Source organism: Tenrec ecaudatus, unplaced genomic scaffold (assembly GCF_050624435.1).
Source record: "Tenrec ecaudatus isolate mTenEca1 unplaced genomic scaffold, mTenEca1.hap1 Scaffold_112, whole genome shotgun sequence".
NCBI classification, from domain to species: Eukaryota; Metazoa; Chordata; class Mammalia; order Afrosoricida; family Tenrecidae; genus Tenrec; species Tenrec ecaudatus.
This window is the reverse complement of record NW_027457693.1, coordinates 70,211-89,101: the sequence shown is the minus strand read 5'-3', so window position 1 is coordinate 89,101 and position 18,891 is coordinate 70,211. Positions and strand designations below refer to the sequence as shown.

The window sequence follows — 18,891 nt, the reverse complement described above, 5'->3', positions numbered from 1 at the left end:
GTCTTGGGCGACAGGGCATTCTGTGTGTCCGCACACTCACCCTTTCCTTATGGGCCCCACCTGCAGCAGTCTCCGGAGGGTTTCCCTGTGTGCATCAATGCTTCGTGAATGTTAGTAGCAACTCCTGGGTGTGATTTTTCTCATTCCACTTTTTAAAACGTACCAATTCTTTTCCATGTTAGTACAATCAGAATTCTTAAGAACTACTGAAGAAAGGGATATATTTTTTGAAAATTTTCTATTGTTACTTAAAATATGATATCCATATGATCAGTTAAACAGAAACAACAAGAACATAATCTAACTACACACATTAATTTTTTCTAATCACTTTTTAAAATATTACATACTACTAGAGTCTTAGACTTATTTAGAGGGTCTTTAGATGTTTTTAGTCGTATATATTGTTTGCTTTTTAATTAATATCTGTTTGGCTTCACAATTTAGATCGTCAATTCAATGTGGAAGATATACACCTATAAAGTCTTGTTCATAAAGTTAGTCTATGTCTTACAGAGAAATTGATTTGGTCTTTCATTTTACTTATACTCCACCCAGTTCCTTTCGGTCTAATTACAGAGAGTAATTAATTGAATGTCTCCAATATCTATTGTTTGCAAGTACACACAAAAAAAAAACTTGTGTTTTAAATTGAAAATTAGATCCAGCATTTAGATTAGATCCAGGTACTATTGCCTCGTAACTTATTTTTCCAATTAACCAAAATAGATTAATTATCTTTGGTGAGGGATGCTGTTTAAAAAATAATAAAATAATCTGGCTGTGATGTTCCCACGGTGTGTCCATTGTCATATATTTATCACATGTTTTTCATTGCATGCGTCGAGGCCTCTCTTAAGGAACATAAATTGTTTTGTTCACTAACTTCTATCCAAAGAACCAGGTTAGGCAACAATAAATTGGTTCTTTCATGATGGATTATGTGGAGTCAATTACAGTGTAACAGGGTACCTTCACATGGTTGGCACTCAGAAATGTTTCTCTGATTAAGTTCAGCTTATCATTTAAAATTCAGAATGTCAAGGATGGCCTTTTGACTTTTGACTTTGGGGATAGCAGTTGTTATGACATAATGAATTTTCCTCTTTTCCATCTAACATATTACTCTTGATGAATTCCCATGTATTAATTGTGAGTGTGAGAAATGAACTCTGTGACACGTAAAACAATTATGTGTCGAGGGACCGATTCAGCACTGCTCTTCCCAAATCTCCAGAAAGACGCCCATTTTATGATCAGTCACTTGGCGTCTCCCCTGGTTCTCAGTTCTTCAGTCGCTCTCCAGTTATGAAGCTGACACAGTATAGCTTCTTATATCACAAACAAAATATATGACTTTAATACTCATTGCTCGCTTGTTGTGAAGTCTTGCCAATGACACAATGATAAAAGCAAACTAAAACAACAAGACAGGCCCACGTCAGCAAGTCCATTCTGACTCGTCATGACCCTGCATAGGGTTACTGACCCTGTAAACGTGTACAGTTGCTGATTGCCCCACTTTCCTCCCGTGGGACAGTTCTTAGCTTTGAACTCCCAGCTGTTTAGCAATAGCACAATGATTAGTTGAAGGAATCAGGTTATATTTCAAGAAAATAAAATATAATGCTTGAACGCAATGTAAAATCATCTATCATTAACTGGTTAGCCTTTCAGATTAAATAGATACTTTATGTAAACATATAGGCCTTGATTTTTATTACTATAAAAGGCAAACCTTATCAAATGTTTCTCTTTTATAACTCTGACCCACATTTGAACATTAAGTATCGGTGGTGCTTGGCCAATCCATTTGGAAATTTCATTTAAATCAGCAGGACATTAGGTGTGCCCTGTCGGGTGCATTGTGTTTATATGGATTTTAGGGGGATCTTGTCAGTCTTGTTTTATTCTCTTTGCCTGAATCACCTTATGTGTGCCATATTAACCTTATGGAAATATAATAAAATATCTCTCTGAACAGTTATAAAATAAATAAGGAGAAATTGGTGAAATGTGAATACATAAAATCACTAGTGTTTAATATTAAAACAATAGAAATGAATTATTTTAAGATTCAAATCAATATATACTGTAGTATTTAGCCACTTTTAACTCCTAATGCAAACATTTTGGGTTTTTTTGGCAAAGTATATTATTAGGAGATCTCTTCTACATTGACAGAAAACTTCTGAGTGCACAGTCTTCTTGGTGAGATAGAAACAATGAATTAGAATCTACTTTGATGTCTGAGTGCTTTTTTTATTGTTGTTTTTGGTAGCTTCCCTAAAAAGCATTAATAAAAATCCCTCTGAAGATGCATGTTTTTCAAATGAACACCAATTTGTATTTTTAAAGCTACTCTTCTATTTTGCAACTACCTGTGGCAGATTCCATTAACCATTGTGGTAGGAAATAGAAGCCATGTGTCTTCAGAAGCAATTATTTGGGTGTCTAACAAATCAGGTAAGATATATATTCTCCCCTGTGGACAATTGGTTTCAGATAATTGTTCAGCAACTTAACCTCTGGTTTCTGGGGTTATAAAAATGTGCATAAAGACAAACTAGAAAGAGAAGATGGAAGAATGATAATCACCTCTACAAGATAAGAAAGCATAAGAGGATCTCTTCTGTATAATTTCTGACTCATCCAATTTCACCCTGCCTATATAATTCTTGTTTATTCGTTCCTTTCATGGTGAAGAGAAAACATTTAAATGCTTTTGTAGATCTCATCGTAGCTGTTTTAAACTGTATAATTTCATAATCACACATTTAATTAAAATGTAAGCAGAACTCCCATTAGAGCAGTGTCTCACAAACTGAAACTGAGGCAACAGTTTTAATCCCATTCCACTGTCTTTGCATTTTCAGACTATCTCTTTTAGAGACCAGAGAAGCAATATCCTTCATGGGATTAGATAATTATAATTATTGGATTTGAAGGGAGAGGATTAGAGTTGTCCTCAAAGTGCACCCTTTGGGGGTCAAACCTCAAGGTGCAGGGAGAAGAGCCAGTTCATTGTCTTTCTACCCACAGACCCAGTGCTATCAAATAGATTCCAACTCCCAGCAGTCCTCGGACACGGGAGCACTGCCCCTTAGGGTGTCCCAGGCTGTACCTGCACGCACAGGACACCGGTGTCCTCTTTCACCCCCAGAGGAGCTGTGAGACTGAACCAGGGACGCTTAGTTAGCAGCTGTTGCTCTTTGACCCCAGCACCACCAGGGCTCCTTATTGTCTGTGTAAATGGCGCCAAACAGGAGAGGGGCCTATTTGCAATCACTCACAGAAGAGTACTTGAGTCCCTTCTAAGTCCTTCATGGACAGCAGGGTCCACATGAGGGTTCCTTTTGCTCCGCTTCCCAGCGAGTTGGAGAAAAGGCGATGATCATCTTCTATTAACACTTCAGTGGCACTAAGAAGGTCACATTTTTCTACCTTTTTCCCCTTGCTGCTTTCACCAATGCTGTTAGTGTATTTTAATTCTTTATGCTATAAACATCATTTTGAGCATATATCTTTTGTTTTAAGTAAATAAACAAATGTTTGTTTCATTTCATACATGGCACAGTTAAGTACTCAAAATAGATGCATGGCTACATATAGGCAAAATGTACTGAATCCAGAATGTAATCTGACTATCAGAAACATAAACACTTGTAATTCCCAGGGGTGAAGGTTACTCATAATTTCGTGTTAATGTAATTTTAATATGAAACTGCATATTATAAAGAGTTACAATTCCATTCACGTTTATTGTATATAAGACATTCACATGTAATGTGGTGGTACATTGAAATGCTGACTGTAACATTTATTGGTTTCTTCTCCTTTAAAATAACTCATTACAATTTGTTCTTTTAATTGCTTTGAGTTAGCGTTTATTTCGTGATTCTGAATTCACACTTACTATCTTATTTTCCTTTATAATTCTCTTTTATCCCCATGAAGCACCTTTACTTGAATACATAATATGTTATTACATGGTGAATGAAACTAGGGAGTTGTAATTGTCCAACGATTTGAATTATGCCATCCCTCCATACATTTCTTAGAAACATGAGATATAATATCTTCAGAAATAAACTACGACATATCCCTTTGAAATGTAGAGTGGAAATGAGAAAGTTAAAGAAATGTAGAAGTACTTACTGATTATATATTTGAATCAGCCTAAACACTCAGCTTAGAAGGTGAGGGCTATAGGGAGTCTGTTCTTACTGGAAACCTGCTGGAGAAGGTATTTCCTCTTTATCCTTTACTTTCTCCTTTTTGGGAAGACCATAAGCCGTCCCTTGACCAATACAGGTTGTACTTGAGAGATTGCTTCATCTTGAGTTATTAATCAGGATAATGACAGTCCATTCTTTCAACATGTTTGCCTTAAATATCACCAATGTTAATATGAAGAACTGCTATGAAGAACTGCACAGGTATACGCTTTAAAACTCTAGGGGATGCTATTTATGAAGGGGGTATTGTGAGTGGCACATCCCCACCCCACAGTCAGGCACTGCACACATATCAGAGTGTAAGGTGTCCTTTTGTTTCAATCCCAGCAGTGTTCTCTATTTGACACGAACATGGTAACACTTAATACTTAAGGTTGCTCAATACCGTCAAGTGTTTACTCAATAGCAAGTAAGTTTTCCACATGTCACTTGAAGGCCTTATAAATGCTTTATAAATGCACAAATTGGGGTGACCGATTCCCAGTGAAGCTAAAAATAAAAGTCATCTTTCTAGTTTGCCTTTTTCAGTGTCATTTTACCTATGCACCATCTTCTCTTGAAGTCCTGAACTTCGATGAGGCCTAGTAAAAACCTGACACCACACTATAATTAGGTAAAAAGAAAAGATTGGTTAACCTCAACTTCTTTTATATGTTATCTCCTATTTTATTCAAAACAAACAACTAATGTACATGAAAAGTATCTGCATTAAGCCAGGGAGAAAAACGCATTGGTCAATTGTTATAAACACATGTAAAAAAATGCCAAATTTTAATGACAACAACCAGATCAATGTTTTGTAATTTTTCATGGTCAGTAAAGATTTTATTTCACATATATTCACACAAGGCCATAGTTAATTATAAAGTTTAAATTTGATTATCATCATCATATTTTCTTGAGAGTTAAATTTTTGAAGCCCTTTGGATAAATATATAATTATTTCTAAAGATGACATAAAACGCTACCTAAAGTATTAAGTCAATTTTTAAGTTATTAGAAACAGCCAAAATTTTTTCTCTCTTTCATTTTCACTGAGAAAATACCAACAATCTAGGCATTATAAATGTAATAGCTTGCATATTTACTGGATATTTGCTTACCCAAGAGTGGAAGGCAATACATTCAGTTACATTTTAGGAAAGAACACAGTCAGAATAGAGTAGACACTGGCTCTGAAAGGTCAGTAAACACTAAACTAGTGCTGAAGTGCTCTCACCTTTGCCTTCAGCATTGGCTTACTTGAGACTCAGAAGCCCTTAGAAGCAATATGATTTTAATCCCCATCTTCTAAATGAGTTTATTACAATTTGATGGTAACTTGGATCAAGTCCGTTGGCAAATTAGGTAAAGAGCTAGGTCTAGGGCTGTGATTTTCTTCTGTTATTTTTAATACTTCTCTCATGAGCACACCCTTATTTACCGTGGATAAAATTGTAAAGTTTTGTTAGGCTGTCTGGGCGATCTCTTAGTTATGTAACACTTTGTCATTGGGTGTATGCCAGTGACTCTTAAAGAGCTACAGAACATTATCTCATTTAATTCTCTTACAAGTTTAGGGAGGAAGTCCACCTAAGTTATCACAGAGTTTATTGTGTATTTCCAGTTTTGTTATCCTGGTTGACATTTCTTCTCATCTGCAGCCAGCCAAGTTTGTAAAGAATATATCACCTTCTTCTTTTGGTCCTGGGGTGTGTGTGTTGGGTGTGTGTTTTGGGTGTGTGTGTTGGGTGTGTGTGTTGGGTGTGTGTTGGGTGTGTGGTGGTGGTAAATGAATGATAAGAACTAAAATATTTTAAAGTATTAACTGCTCTGTGTTTTGATATGGCCTAAGACTTGTGTCATTTTGGGAACATTCCAAATAGAAATTTTAATTATTATTACCGACCCTCAAAATATAGCTTCCATAATTTTTTATGGTTCTCATCATGCACTGTACATCACGAGGCCATGGAAAAAGAACACTTTAAAATTCATTGCTTGCCATTAGTTAATTTGAAGAATATTTTAGGGATATAATTAACTAGAACTGAAAAGGTATTTAAGAATGTATTACTATATCTTGCCAGGGATTATTTCTCTACAGATTTCACTTATACCAGAGACATAAAAATATTCACGAACAGTAATAACCTTCAGGTTTTAGTTATCAGTTTAATAATGGCAAACTTAAAAGCAGGAGATGGCTGCCTTTTATTTCCTTTCCTTCTTTTTTACTGACCAGACTACATAAAAGGGGTAAGAATTGCTTTTATCATTTATACATACATATTATTTTAATTTGAGTATAGATTTAAATTTTTGAATAAAATTGATTTAAAAACAAGAGCCAATTATATCACATGAGATTTATATAAAAGATGAGCATGAAATAACTTTTAAATTATATTTAATAATTATAAATCATGACAATTTGAAACCTGTAAAACTCTAAATTATATGATCAGATATGAGGCTTGAATTTTAAATATTATCACCTATAAAGTGATTACTTAAGGAGTGGGGAGATCCAATTTATTCTGTGAATTCAGACATGATTTTAATATTTTATAAGGAATAGATCATTGTGAACTTACAGATGCATGAAAATAAAGTCAAAGTTGATCAACAGAAACAGTATCCTTAATGTTTCAATTTTATTTTTTATACTTGCCACATTTTCTTGTTAACTATATCTCTTGTCATCATTGCATCCATAAAATGGGGATGATATTCTAAAGCTTCTTTATAGCAATTGTGTGGATAAACATTGAAGTTTTGAAGAAAAGGAGATTATAAAGTATCATAGGTAGAGAAAATCATTCATACTCTAAAATAGAACTTGATAGACTTTTCCTTCTGCATACCACTATTAAACTAGAGATCAATTGTCAGCCTAAGAGAATGTGTACCATTTCTTTTCCATTGAATTGTAGCATTGAAAGGGACCTTATAGGCCATTGTTTGTCCATCAGGTTATAGGTAAAGTGGTTTTAAAAAAGGAATATGCTATCGAAGTTTAAACATTTATGTATATAGATGTATAGTCGGGCATGACTTTCTTGCCCCTATTCTAGTTTATTTTAACTGTCATATTTCTCCTTTCAAATTAAAAAGAGAGAAGGAATGTGAAAATGTGTATTTTATGATAGTAAAAGCACTATACCACGTTGTGTCAGGAGCATAGACCAGACTAGAAAGAAGCCTAGATGGTGGAAGACCTGAGATGGACTATTTTCAGCTGTGTTGGACAATTGAATTACAACTGTCTGAACCTCGTTTGCACGGGTACTACATATAAATGTGGCCAAAGTACAGTGCTTTGAAACATTAAATATTAGATTTTTTTCAATAGTTTGGGATTATATTTTAGTGGACTGTAATAGGTGCCTCTTCATCTTGCTGGCATGTTTGGACTAAATCTTCCACTTCATTCCAGTTTTGAGCAATTAATGACCACTTTTGTCCACGATACCTTTTGTGGTAGTAGAATTATTTTCTGATGGACTCTATGTAAAGAGATTCCATTCAAAAACTATATGTTTGAATGCGTCCTTGGGGAAATAATAGGAAAACCTGATTTGGAGTCTGAGATGTAAAAACATTGACAATGGACTGAAGCTGACTCCAATGGGCTGCACATGGTCTCTGTGATACATTTTCTGGTGTGAGCTATCATGGAAATGATTTATTTTTCCCTTGGGCATGAGACACTGTTTTAGCATAAGCTCTGCTGAATCCTGGAGGCTTTGTAGATAGAGAACATGAACACATGCTATAGTAAACGGTGGCATAGCAAGCTAAGCATTTGGACTGCAAGCTGGTTCAAACTAGCCAGCTGTTCCTTCAGAGAAAGATGAGGCTAGCTGACCTCATAACCAGAGCAGCAGTTCCGTTCTTCCCGATAGGGTCACTGTGAGTTAGAACTGACTCCATGGCAGTGGTTTTATACATGTATACGTGTACACTTACATATATTTCCTTACATTTATGCACAAAGATTAAAAATATTTTATTTAAAGAGTATGCAGGTTCTAGGACACACAAGGTCTGAAAGCATCCACAATGAAGTACAAAATCATTGGAATTGTGACCTATGGTTTGTAAATAAATAAGGAAACAATTGAAAATGAATAGCATTCTCCATATGTACCATATTTGAAGGAGTTAAATGTGTAAGAAGTTATAAGATTGTTTTTACCAGCTCGCTTTCTTTAATTGAATTACCTGGCTAATATAATCAAGTTACTATTTTCCAAGGTGATTCCAATAAGCAGAATTTATTATCTTTGTTTTTAATTATGTGTAGAAATATTAGAGTCTTAAGTAAATGCAGTTTCTTTTTCCGGCGTTATTGATGATGCTGCATCATCTGTTATTTATAGTATTTCCAAGAAAGCACAAGGAAGAGGCAAGGAACACCCATGACTGTGAAATAAATGAGCTCGATTGTTTTAATAACTTTCTTACTGAACGCGTTAAGAGAATGTAGTTCTCAAAACTTTTCCCTTCATTCTAATCATACTATATGCATATATAGTCTATGTCACACAGACACAAGTACATGTTAGGTCACATGTATGTTGAAAAAACAATTATGTGTAGGGGATAGGGATTTTATCAGGAATAGAGGCTAGTTATAACCTACTAAACATTTACTAGTATATCCTAGATGCAAATGATTACGTGAAAGATTAGCTTTTAATTGAGCAATAATAATTATTAGTAACTTTACACTTGGTATTAAGAAAATATACTTTATATATCATTAACATCTAAATCTATTTCATTCTGAAAAACATGCTGTTTGTAGAGCACCACAGGATCACTTCTCTGGGCAAAGGAAGCTGGTTGTTGGGGAACATCAATCAAACCGGATACTTTAGGGTCAACTATGACCTAAGGAATTGGAGATTATTAATCGAACAGTTAATAAGGAACCATGAGGTAAATTCTGGATTTTCTCTTTAAGATCCGTTTTCAGATGTGAACCCTGGATTTTAATTCTAAATTTCTAACCAGGACAATATTTTTCTGGTTGGCCTCATAGGTTCTCTCAGTCAGTAACCGAGCAGGTTTGATCGACGATGCCTTCAGCCTAGCCAGGTAGGTGTGTTTTCCTATGCAACTACCCAATCAAGACTCACACTAGTGAGACTTTCTCTATTAAACTCAATCGCGTGTATGTTTTGAGTAATCTTTTGAAATAATTTGTTTCATGTGCTCTGGGGGTGGGATATGAATTATAATCATATAATCTTGATCAATAGTTAGCCATAGGGTGTTTCTGAGTCAGAAGAAGCTTGATCAATTTCTACTGAAAATTCGATTGACCACTCTGGAGATTAATAATTGCTTCACCATTTCACTAATTAACTCTACAAAATGGCCATTGCACCATATTTAATGTTTGATAGACTACACTTTTCAGTGTTAGCAGTTTTTTTCTCTTACATAGATTAGTATAGCTTTTTAAAATGTGGTGCATTATGAAAAGCTATTGCTTTCAGAAACAGGTAGTTCCAAATTTTGATTAAAAATGCAGATTAAACATCTCAAGAAAAGAGTCATAACAATCTTATAGTAGCATTTTCATTGATATTTTTCATAATTTGTTATACTATTAAAGTAAATTATGCTTTGCATAATTAAATAAAATTATTTAAATTAAATAATTTGAAAATAAACCCAAGTGATTTATTCAGTTTGGAGACGAACTAGTAAAACAGCTCAGTTCTGAATTGTTTGTACTGCTTCACATGCAAATTTTAATTTACTAATTTGATTTTACAAGCTACAGATTAGGACACAGTGGTTCTCTTAACTTAAGTGTTTGTCATTATTCGTTATGTTAATTCTCCTATGATACTGTGAAAACCACCTAGAGATGTCTCGTGCATTAGGCACTGTCTCATAACGGGGCATTAAACTGCTTTCACAGTGTGCACATCCCATCACATAGCAACTTTCTTCTGCATGTTAAAAAGCATATAGTTCCCTAGAGCTTTGTATTTAATCAAAACTAATGAGTCTAAATATCGATCCCAGATAATTACTTTGATAGAGGCAAAATCAAAGCTTGGAATCAGGTTTCAGAAAACAGCACTCATTAAATAAATAATAATATATATAAGGAAAACCTCATTTAAAAAAAGGTAAAGGACTTTCAGTGGTTCTTTTAAAAGAAATTTATATCTGGCCTTTGCTGTTTCCTTGTTAAAGAAGCCAAGAACCAGTATCAATATTTTCTGTTACTTGATGTCAGTGCCTCATTTTGGGTGGAACTTCAGGTTCAAAAATAGCTGCTCACAGAATGCTAAGACTAAGGATCATTTAGCAGCAATAAAATGTCTAATACAGTTGTATTTATTCAAAACAGTTGTTTAATTAGAAGCATTTTTTGCTTACAACCAGGTAATTAAGAATTATTCCATATTACAGCATCAACTTATTGGGCAAACATTTAGAAATAATAGAGATTGAGAGGATCTCCTTAGATACCGATGTGTGAAAATAATGATTAAGAGGTATTTTTTGCTTGAAAGTATGATGCAAAGACTTTAAAGTATGTTTTAGATACAGTGGAAAGATTAAGTCGACATAGAAGTTCCAAAAAATCCAGAAAGTCAATGAGCATACACTTACTCCAATATTTCACCCAGAGAAAATCAAGACAAGCAAGTAGTGCAATAGATTACCACAGAAAGTTAAAGTAGCTAGAAGAAAACTTATATCATGAACTAACAATTAACTGAAACTTAAAAGGCACCAGACACAAATCTGTGTACAGTTATTCATTTAATGAATAATTGATAAAGCCTTATGAAATATGTAGGATTGGTTGTTGCTGCTGTCGGTGCCCTTATGTCTGTTCTGACGTACAGTTACCCCATGTAAAACAGGACACAACATGCCAGTCCCGTGCCGCGCTCCCCCTCTGTTCTTATGTCCAATCCTATTGTTGCACCACAGCGTCAAGACGTCTTTGTCTCTGCTCCTCTGCTTTACCAAGTGTGCTATTCCTTTCTAGGGGCGGGTCTCCATCATGCCCATAGTAAATGAGATGAAGTTCAAGCAGCATTATGGCTGCCCATCTTCTGAGACAGATTGGTTTATTCACTTCACATGCATTGTATTCTCAATATTTTCTTGCCAGCACCATGATTCAAATGTGTTGACTCTTCTTCAGTCTTCCTTATTCAGTGTCCAACTTATCATGGTCACATGCGTGTGAGGTAATTGAAAAGACCATGGCACCTTAGTCCTCAAAGTAACATCCTTGCCTTTCAAAAGTTTGTTTTTTATATGTCGAATGATCCTGTTACTGTTTTATAAATAAGGAAGCTGAGGATCAGAGAAGTCGTTGAACCTGAACCTGACCACGTAACGCTGCTAGCACGTGTGTGCATCCAACTTGTAGGACGGTCGAACCCATACTGTTAAAAAGGACAAGAGTCTACACTTCAACAGCAATGCCATTTATTTTAATAAAAGGGAAGTTTACTTTAGAAAACTGAAGGACTTTAAAAAGACATTTCTATAAAGAGGGGGAACCCCGCCCCCCAAATGGAGAAAAAAGCCCCACTGGGCATAACTTTCACACTATGCATTTTTCTTGGTAGGTGAGTAACTTGCTCTTAGCGCACCCAGTGGCGTCACCTGGGAAAGTTCTTTCTGGTCTCAGTGAATTTTTTTTTTTTTTGTAGAAGTAATATCACTGGAAATCAGTTTTTCTTTTGGCCAATTTAAGAGAACAGGATGCAGTTGTGAAATTTTATTTCCTGCCTGGAAAATATGCTTCAGAAACTCAAGTGTATGAATGCTTTTCTTATTTCAAGAAAGGTAAAATGCCGATTGATGATAAAACTCATTCTAGACATCCGTCGACATCTCAAAAAGACAAAAATGTTGACTCATAATCCACTTGGAGTTCCTTCCACCAGGTCAGATTATTAATCAAGCTTTCTATTTAGAGGTTCTGAAATGATAGAGTAACTGTGCCACAAAAAAGACCTTATTTGTGGCAGATGGGACTCTGGTTCTGCCACCACAACAATGCACCTGCTCAGGTAGTCATCTCAGTGTGCCAATTTGGGGTGAAAAAACAGCATGCCCCTCTGGCCCCATGCATCTTAACTCACCTGACCTCACTCTGTGCACCTTCTTTTTATGTCCGTGAATCCAGAGGGACATGAAAGGACAGCAATTTGACGACACAGAAGGTGAAGAAAATAATGAGGGAGGTACTGTCAGCCATCCGAACAGATGACTTTTAATGTTTCCAAGAATGGAATCACAAATATGACAAATGTGTTAAGGGTAATGGAGAGTACTTTGAAGGCGATAAAGGTTGTTTTATTTAAAAATTTTAAATTTATAGTTTTGAAAAAATAATTCCATTTATTTTTTCCCTTTAGTGGGTACCTTCTCGTATTCTGAAAGTTTTAGAATGCTTATGAGAAAACAAGTAGTGATATTTTAAAGACAGAGAGCAAAAGAAAATGGAAAATATGTGAATATTTTTCACTCATTCACATTAACATGTTAATTTTAAATGTAATATTTAAAATATTTATAACCTTTGTCTGTCTGTTAGAATATTATTAGAAATATATCCCCTAATTTATATTTCTTGTTGACTGAGTCAGAACATTGCTTTCCATTTTAATTTTGGAAGTCTTAAACACTGAAACAAACCATTTTATTCTCATTTATTAAAATTCACCAGGGAATATGCAAATGTTATTAGAGCAATAATTATGAATTTTTAAAATGATCATGAGATACCTTCATTTTAACATATGTAGTTGTAAACAAAGCCACATGGATGTAACACCCAAGAATCAAATCTCCTCAATGTGTGGAAAGGCAGATAGGGAAGCTCCGTATCCTTATCCAGAATTAGAACAAGGCAAACTATGGAACAAACCATCAATTGCTATTGTGCAAGTTCAAATTGAAACTGAAAAAGATGAGAACAAGTCTAGTAGGAAAAAAATGTAAGAGTATTCAGGTGAGTATATCCCACCTGAATTTAGAGAATATCTCAATAATAGCCTTGCAGCATTGCCTGATCATTAATGATAAAAGACTAGATGATTCCTGGATGACATCATGAGCATCATAGATGAAGGGAGCAAAAGGTCATTAAAAAGACAGGAAAGATAGAAGACATCAAAGTAGATGTCAGAAGGGACTCTGAACCTTGCTATTTATTGATCATAGAGCAACTAAAGCAAATGGAAAAATTAAAGACAAAGTAAAAGCTGACTTGAAAGTTTTATAGGCTCGCTCAAGAAGACAAGTGAAGCATTATGATGAATATGCATGAACATTCAGTTAGAAATCCTACACAGAACAACATGCAGCATTTTTCAAAATGAAATAAATAAGGAAAAAACTCAAGCCTTGAGCGAAAATACCAAAGGATTCTATGGAAAATATGCTTAATAATGCAGGAAGTATTAAAATAAGAATGAAAGAATCATAGTTACTGTACCCAAAAATTTGGTCACATTCAACCATTTTAGAGGTAGCATCTTAATCAAGAACCAATAGTATAACAGGAAGAAGCCCAAGCTTCACTGAAAATATTGAAGAAAAAAAAGATTCAGGAATGGACAGAATAGCAATTGAGATATTTCAATAACTAGCCATAAGCTGGAAACACTCCCTCATCCATGTCAAGTATTATAGGAAACAGCTACCCCATCAACCAACTGGAAGAAATTCATGTATTTGCTCATTCCAAAGAAAAGTGGCCTAATATGTTGTGTAAATTATTAAAACAAAATCATAATATCACATGAAAGTAAATTTTTGCTGATAATAAGTTTAAAATAGTTATAACAATACATAGAGAAAAGACAGAAATTCAAGCTGGATTGAGAAGAGGATGTGAGATGAACTATATGATTGTAGATATCAGATGGATGCGTTTTGTTGACAATGCACAGGCATTTGATTGTGTATCCCAAAACAACCTATGGATTACTCTACAAAGAATACTTAATAGCGCTCATGCAGAGCCTATAGAAAGACCCAGAAGCAGTCACTGGGCAATCAAGGGGATGCTGAGAAAAATGATCCCAGAAGCCAGACTGCAAGAAGAACGCACCATCATGATTGTAAAAAGGCTCATAAACAACTTTCCATATGCAGATGGCACACCTTGCTTGCCAGCAGTCAAGAGGACCTGAAGCATTTACTGATAAAGATAAAAAGCTACAGCATTCAGCATGGATTGTACTTCTCCCTAAGGAAAAAATAAATCCTCACAATTCTGCCTAATGAAAAATAAATACAACTGAACTAATAGGGACATCATGATAAATGGAAGGCGGTGGTGGGGAGAATTGAAATTGTGAAGCATTTTGTTTTATTTGATACCACAATTACACTCATGCAAAGAAGCAATCGAGACATCAATTAAATCTGTAAAAGGATTATTTAATATGTTAAAGAGCAAAGATGTCACTTGCAGGATTAAAGTGTGCCTTATCAAAGTCATGATATTTTCAATCTCTTCATGTGCATGAGAAAGATGGACACAGACTGGAGAATAATGAGTCATTTGAATATGGTATTGACAAAGAATATTGTATTTACCTGGGTTGCCAGAAAAAGTGACCAGACTGTCTTTGAAACAGTACAGACCAAATGCTTCTTCGAGGTAAGGCTGGTGAGACTTACGTCAAGTACTTTGAACGTGTCATCAGGAGGGGCTAGTCCACAGTTGAGAGTGAGTGAAAAAGAAAAAGGTACTCATGTGCAAAGTGAAATTACTCCATCAATATTTCAAGGCTGGTACCATTGGAAAGCAGATAGCCAGGCCTTCTTCTCAGAAAGTTCCGGATAAATTTGATCCACCAACCTTTGGGTTAGTAGCTGAACGCTTCCTATTTGCACCACTTGGGTACTTACTCTTCTACAGGTGGGAACTCCAACTGTGAAAATGAACCCAAGTTCCTGTCTGGCATCAGAGGAGCTGCTAGAACATTTCACAGTTGCCCACCGCTGAGATTATCTGGGAGAATTACTGACCTTCAATCCAAAGTAGCTAGTGCTTTGGCAGGAACAAAATGTCTCCTCCGAGGAGCCCTGGTGGCATAGTAATCACTCATCAGCCTGCTAATGGTAAAGCCAGCAGCCAGAAATCACCATCTGCTCCTGGAGTGAAAGCTGGGACTTAATACTCCCAAGAAGAATTAAAGCAGTGGTTCTCAACCTGTGGGTCGCAACTCCTGTGGGGGTGGAACGGCCCTTTCACAGAGGTCTCCTGATTCAAAACAGTAGCAAAATGACAGTGATGAAGTGGCAATGAAAATAATTCTATGAGAGGACCTGATGCAAAGGGCTTAAGTGGAGAGCAAATGCTTTGAGAATGATTGGGGCAGGGAATGTATGAATGTGCTTTATACAATTGATGTATGTATACGTATGGATTGTGATAAGAGTTGTATGAGTCCCTAATAAAATGTAAAAAAAGAAAAAAGAAAGATCAATAAATAAAACTGAGAAAAATTTTAAAAAGAGTTGTATGAGCCCCTAATAAAATGTTGGGTTTTTTTTTAAAAAGAAAAGAAAAGAATTCTGTGGTTGGGGGGTCACTCCCCCATGAGGAACTGTGTGACAGGATCACAGCATTAGGAAGGTGGAGCACCACTGTGTTCGAGTCTCAGAAACCTCCAGGCACGGTTCCATCTTGTCCTATAGGGTTGCTCTGAGTCGCCATCAACTCGATGGCAGTGAGTTTGGTGTGGGGTTTCATTGCCAAAATGGTTGCAATGATCCCACACAGGAAAGGTTGTAAGAGTGCGCAGTGTTTCTTTCTGTTGTGCTTGTCACTACGAGTTGGAATTAACTCTGAGGCACTAACCACAAGAAATCCAAACTTAGATTTAATTGGGGAAATGTTTTGCATTTACTTGGACTTGCAGGACATACATATTTTAGTATATGCTAGTAAATTCTCTAATTATGTTATTTAATCTATTGTCAACCTTTGGAGTCTGACTACATCCTGCTCCATTAAGCATGTTCAAAGAGACTGAGTAGAAGATAGCAAATATTCATGAAATTCTCGAAGGATCTCATTCCTACTTCTCAGTAAAAGCACTTCATGAACTGGTCACTATCAAAATTGTATAGCTGAGAAATCAAGGTTAAAAGTCACTCAGCTCAGCAAAAATTGGGCAGCTCTTAAGTTAGGGATGGGGGATAACCTCAAACAATTGAGCAGCAGTTGTTCTGACCCCAAATCATAGGAATTTTGCCCAGTATTTGAAAATTCTTAAATCCCCGTTTGCTTAGTCAATTGAAGATATAAGTATTCATTTAAAAAATGGTTCTACTTTAAAAAAAAGCCTTGTCTACCCTCCCCAGCAAGAATAGGTATTTTTTTTAGCAAGTCCAGTGTGTGTTTGTGTGTGTGTGTTTGTGTGTGTGTGAGAGAGAGAGAGAGAGAGAGAGAGAGAGAGAGACAGATTTGCCAATTGGAAATCCTAGGGGGTAATTCTGTATTGTTCTATATACTTCGTGTGAACTGGCAACATGCTTGGTAGAGGAGCACTGATGACATAGTGCTTACCTGTTGGTCTGAAATCTGAAAGGTCAGCAGTTTGAAATCACCAAATTCTACACAGGATTGAAAGATGAGGCTTTCAATTCCTGTCAAGAGTTACAGTCTCAGTGCTGTCCTCTGAAGTGCATTCTTCTAGCGAAGGGGTGGGGGTGTCCACATAGTTGGGTTTGGGGCTGGCCCCGCACACCTGTCTATCGGTTCCCTGGTACATGCCGGTATGTTGTAGTCACATCTTGGCACATGGGGTTGAAGACTGGTCTCTCTCCTACAGCCTGGGGAGAGGGGCACATCTGATTAGAGCACACAGGAGAAAGGAAAAGGGATGGAGAGGGAGGGGAACTCATCCTGGCCCAGCAAGCCCCAAGGACGATATTTCTGCACAGATCAGACAATGCACAGAGAGGACCATAGGGCTGGCCCCACTATGAGGCACAACGTCCCTCACTGAGCCATAGCGCTAAGGGGGACAACACTGCAGACACAGTGCATGTGCCAGTCTGACCCCATCACCCTGGAGGGAAACACCGAAGGCATGCAACAGAGCAGCAAGGGGAACAAAGTGGTGAAATCTCCAGTGAATACAAAAAATAGACTTTGGAGACAGAATGTGAGACCCCATCAGACTTGACTAGAAAGCACTCTTAAAGGCTAGCAAAGAGACCTTGAACTATTTAGAGGCTTTTCCATTTTTATCAGTGGCTTTCTTTTTGGTTTTGGTTATTTTATTGTTTTGTTGATTTTGACTTCCTTTGTTGTCTCTTTTGGCTTTGCCTGGTTTTTGTGCTTATTAATGTCTCTGCATGTCTTCTATCTAAATAAGATAGGTGGGATAAACAATTCGGAGAAGATAAGAATGGACTGATGATTCTGGAGGGATACTGGAGAAAGGGAGGTGGGAGAAAGGAAGGGGATGAGATACCAACCCAGGGATAAGAGAACAAGAAGTGAATTAAAATCAATGGAGAGAAAGACTTCAGATGCCTAGTGGGCCCTAACCAAGGGCAATGTTGCAGCAAGGATTACTAAACCCAAATGAAGGCCTAACATGAACATGATGGTGGGACAAGAGGAACGTAAAAGGAAATAGAGGAAAGAACCAGGAGGCGCAAAGAACATTTATAGATGTCTAAATACAGGCATGTACATATGTAAATATATAATGAGAGGGGAATAGATCTATGTACATATATCTATATGTTAAGAATTAAGGTTGTAGATGGACATCGGGCCTCGACTCAAGTACTCCCTCAATACAGGAACATTTTTTTTCTAATAATCTGGCATTCTGTGATGCTCACCTTCCCAACAAAATCACTGAAGACAAAATGAGTGCATAAGCAAATGTGGTGAAGAAAGCTGATGGTGCCCGGGTATCAAATGATATACCATCTGGGGTCTTAAAAGCTTGAAGATAAACAAGTGGTCATATAGTTGAGAAGCCACAAAGCCCACATGGAAGAAACACACCAGCCTGTGCGATCATGATGTGTCAAAAGGATCAGGTATTAGGCATCTAAGACCCAGAACAAAATTATACTCAATGTGAATGGGAGTGGGGGGTTGGGGGGAGAAGTAGAGACCCAAAGCCTGTAGGTAGACAATTGGACATCCCCTCACAGAAGGGTCACAAGGAAGAGATGAGCCAGTGCAGTAGAGCACCATTGAAACACACAACTTTCCTCTAATTCTTTAATGCTTCCTTCCCCCACACTATCATGACCTCAATTCTACCTTACAAATCGGATTAGACCAAAACATGCACAGTGCTACATATAAGAGCCTGCAACACAGGGAATCCATAAACCCCTCTGGGCCAACAATGAGAATAGAGATACCAGGAGGATAAGGGGAAGGTGAGGGGAGAAAGGAGAAATCGATCACAAGGATCAACATAAACCCCCTCCCATGGGGACGAACAACAGAAAACTGGGTGAGGGGCAACAGAGGAAGATTTAAGATATGAAAATAATAATCTATAACTCATCAAGAGTTCAGGAGGGTGGTGGGTAGGGGGGGAGGGAGAAAAATGAGGAGCTGATATGAAGGGCTCAAGTAGAAAGAAAATGCTTTGAAAATGAGGATGGCAGCATC

At 36.6% G+C, this 18,891-nt stretch overlaps 1 protein-coding gene across 1 annotated transcript in view; it reads left to right on the top strand.

Annotated features, from left to right (window-relative positions):
* LOC142435972 (thyrotropin-releasing hormone-degrading ectoenzyme-like) overlaps positions 1-18,891 on the top strand; it is a 186,741-nt gene that overhangs the window by 118,618 nt on the left and 49,232 nt on the right. The window contains exons 8-10 of the mRNA XM_075539980.1: positions 2,378-2,466; positions 9,031-9,164; positions 9,268-9,323. Of these exons, the coding sequence (XP_075396095.1) occupies positions 2,378-2,466; positions 9,031-9,164; positions 9,268-9,323 (279 nt within the window). The remainder of the gene's footprint in view (positions 1-2,377; positions 2,467-9,030; positions 9,165-9,267; positions 9,324-18,891) is intronic.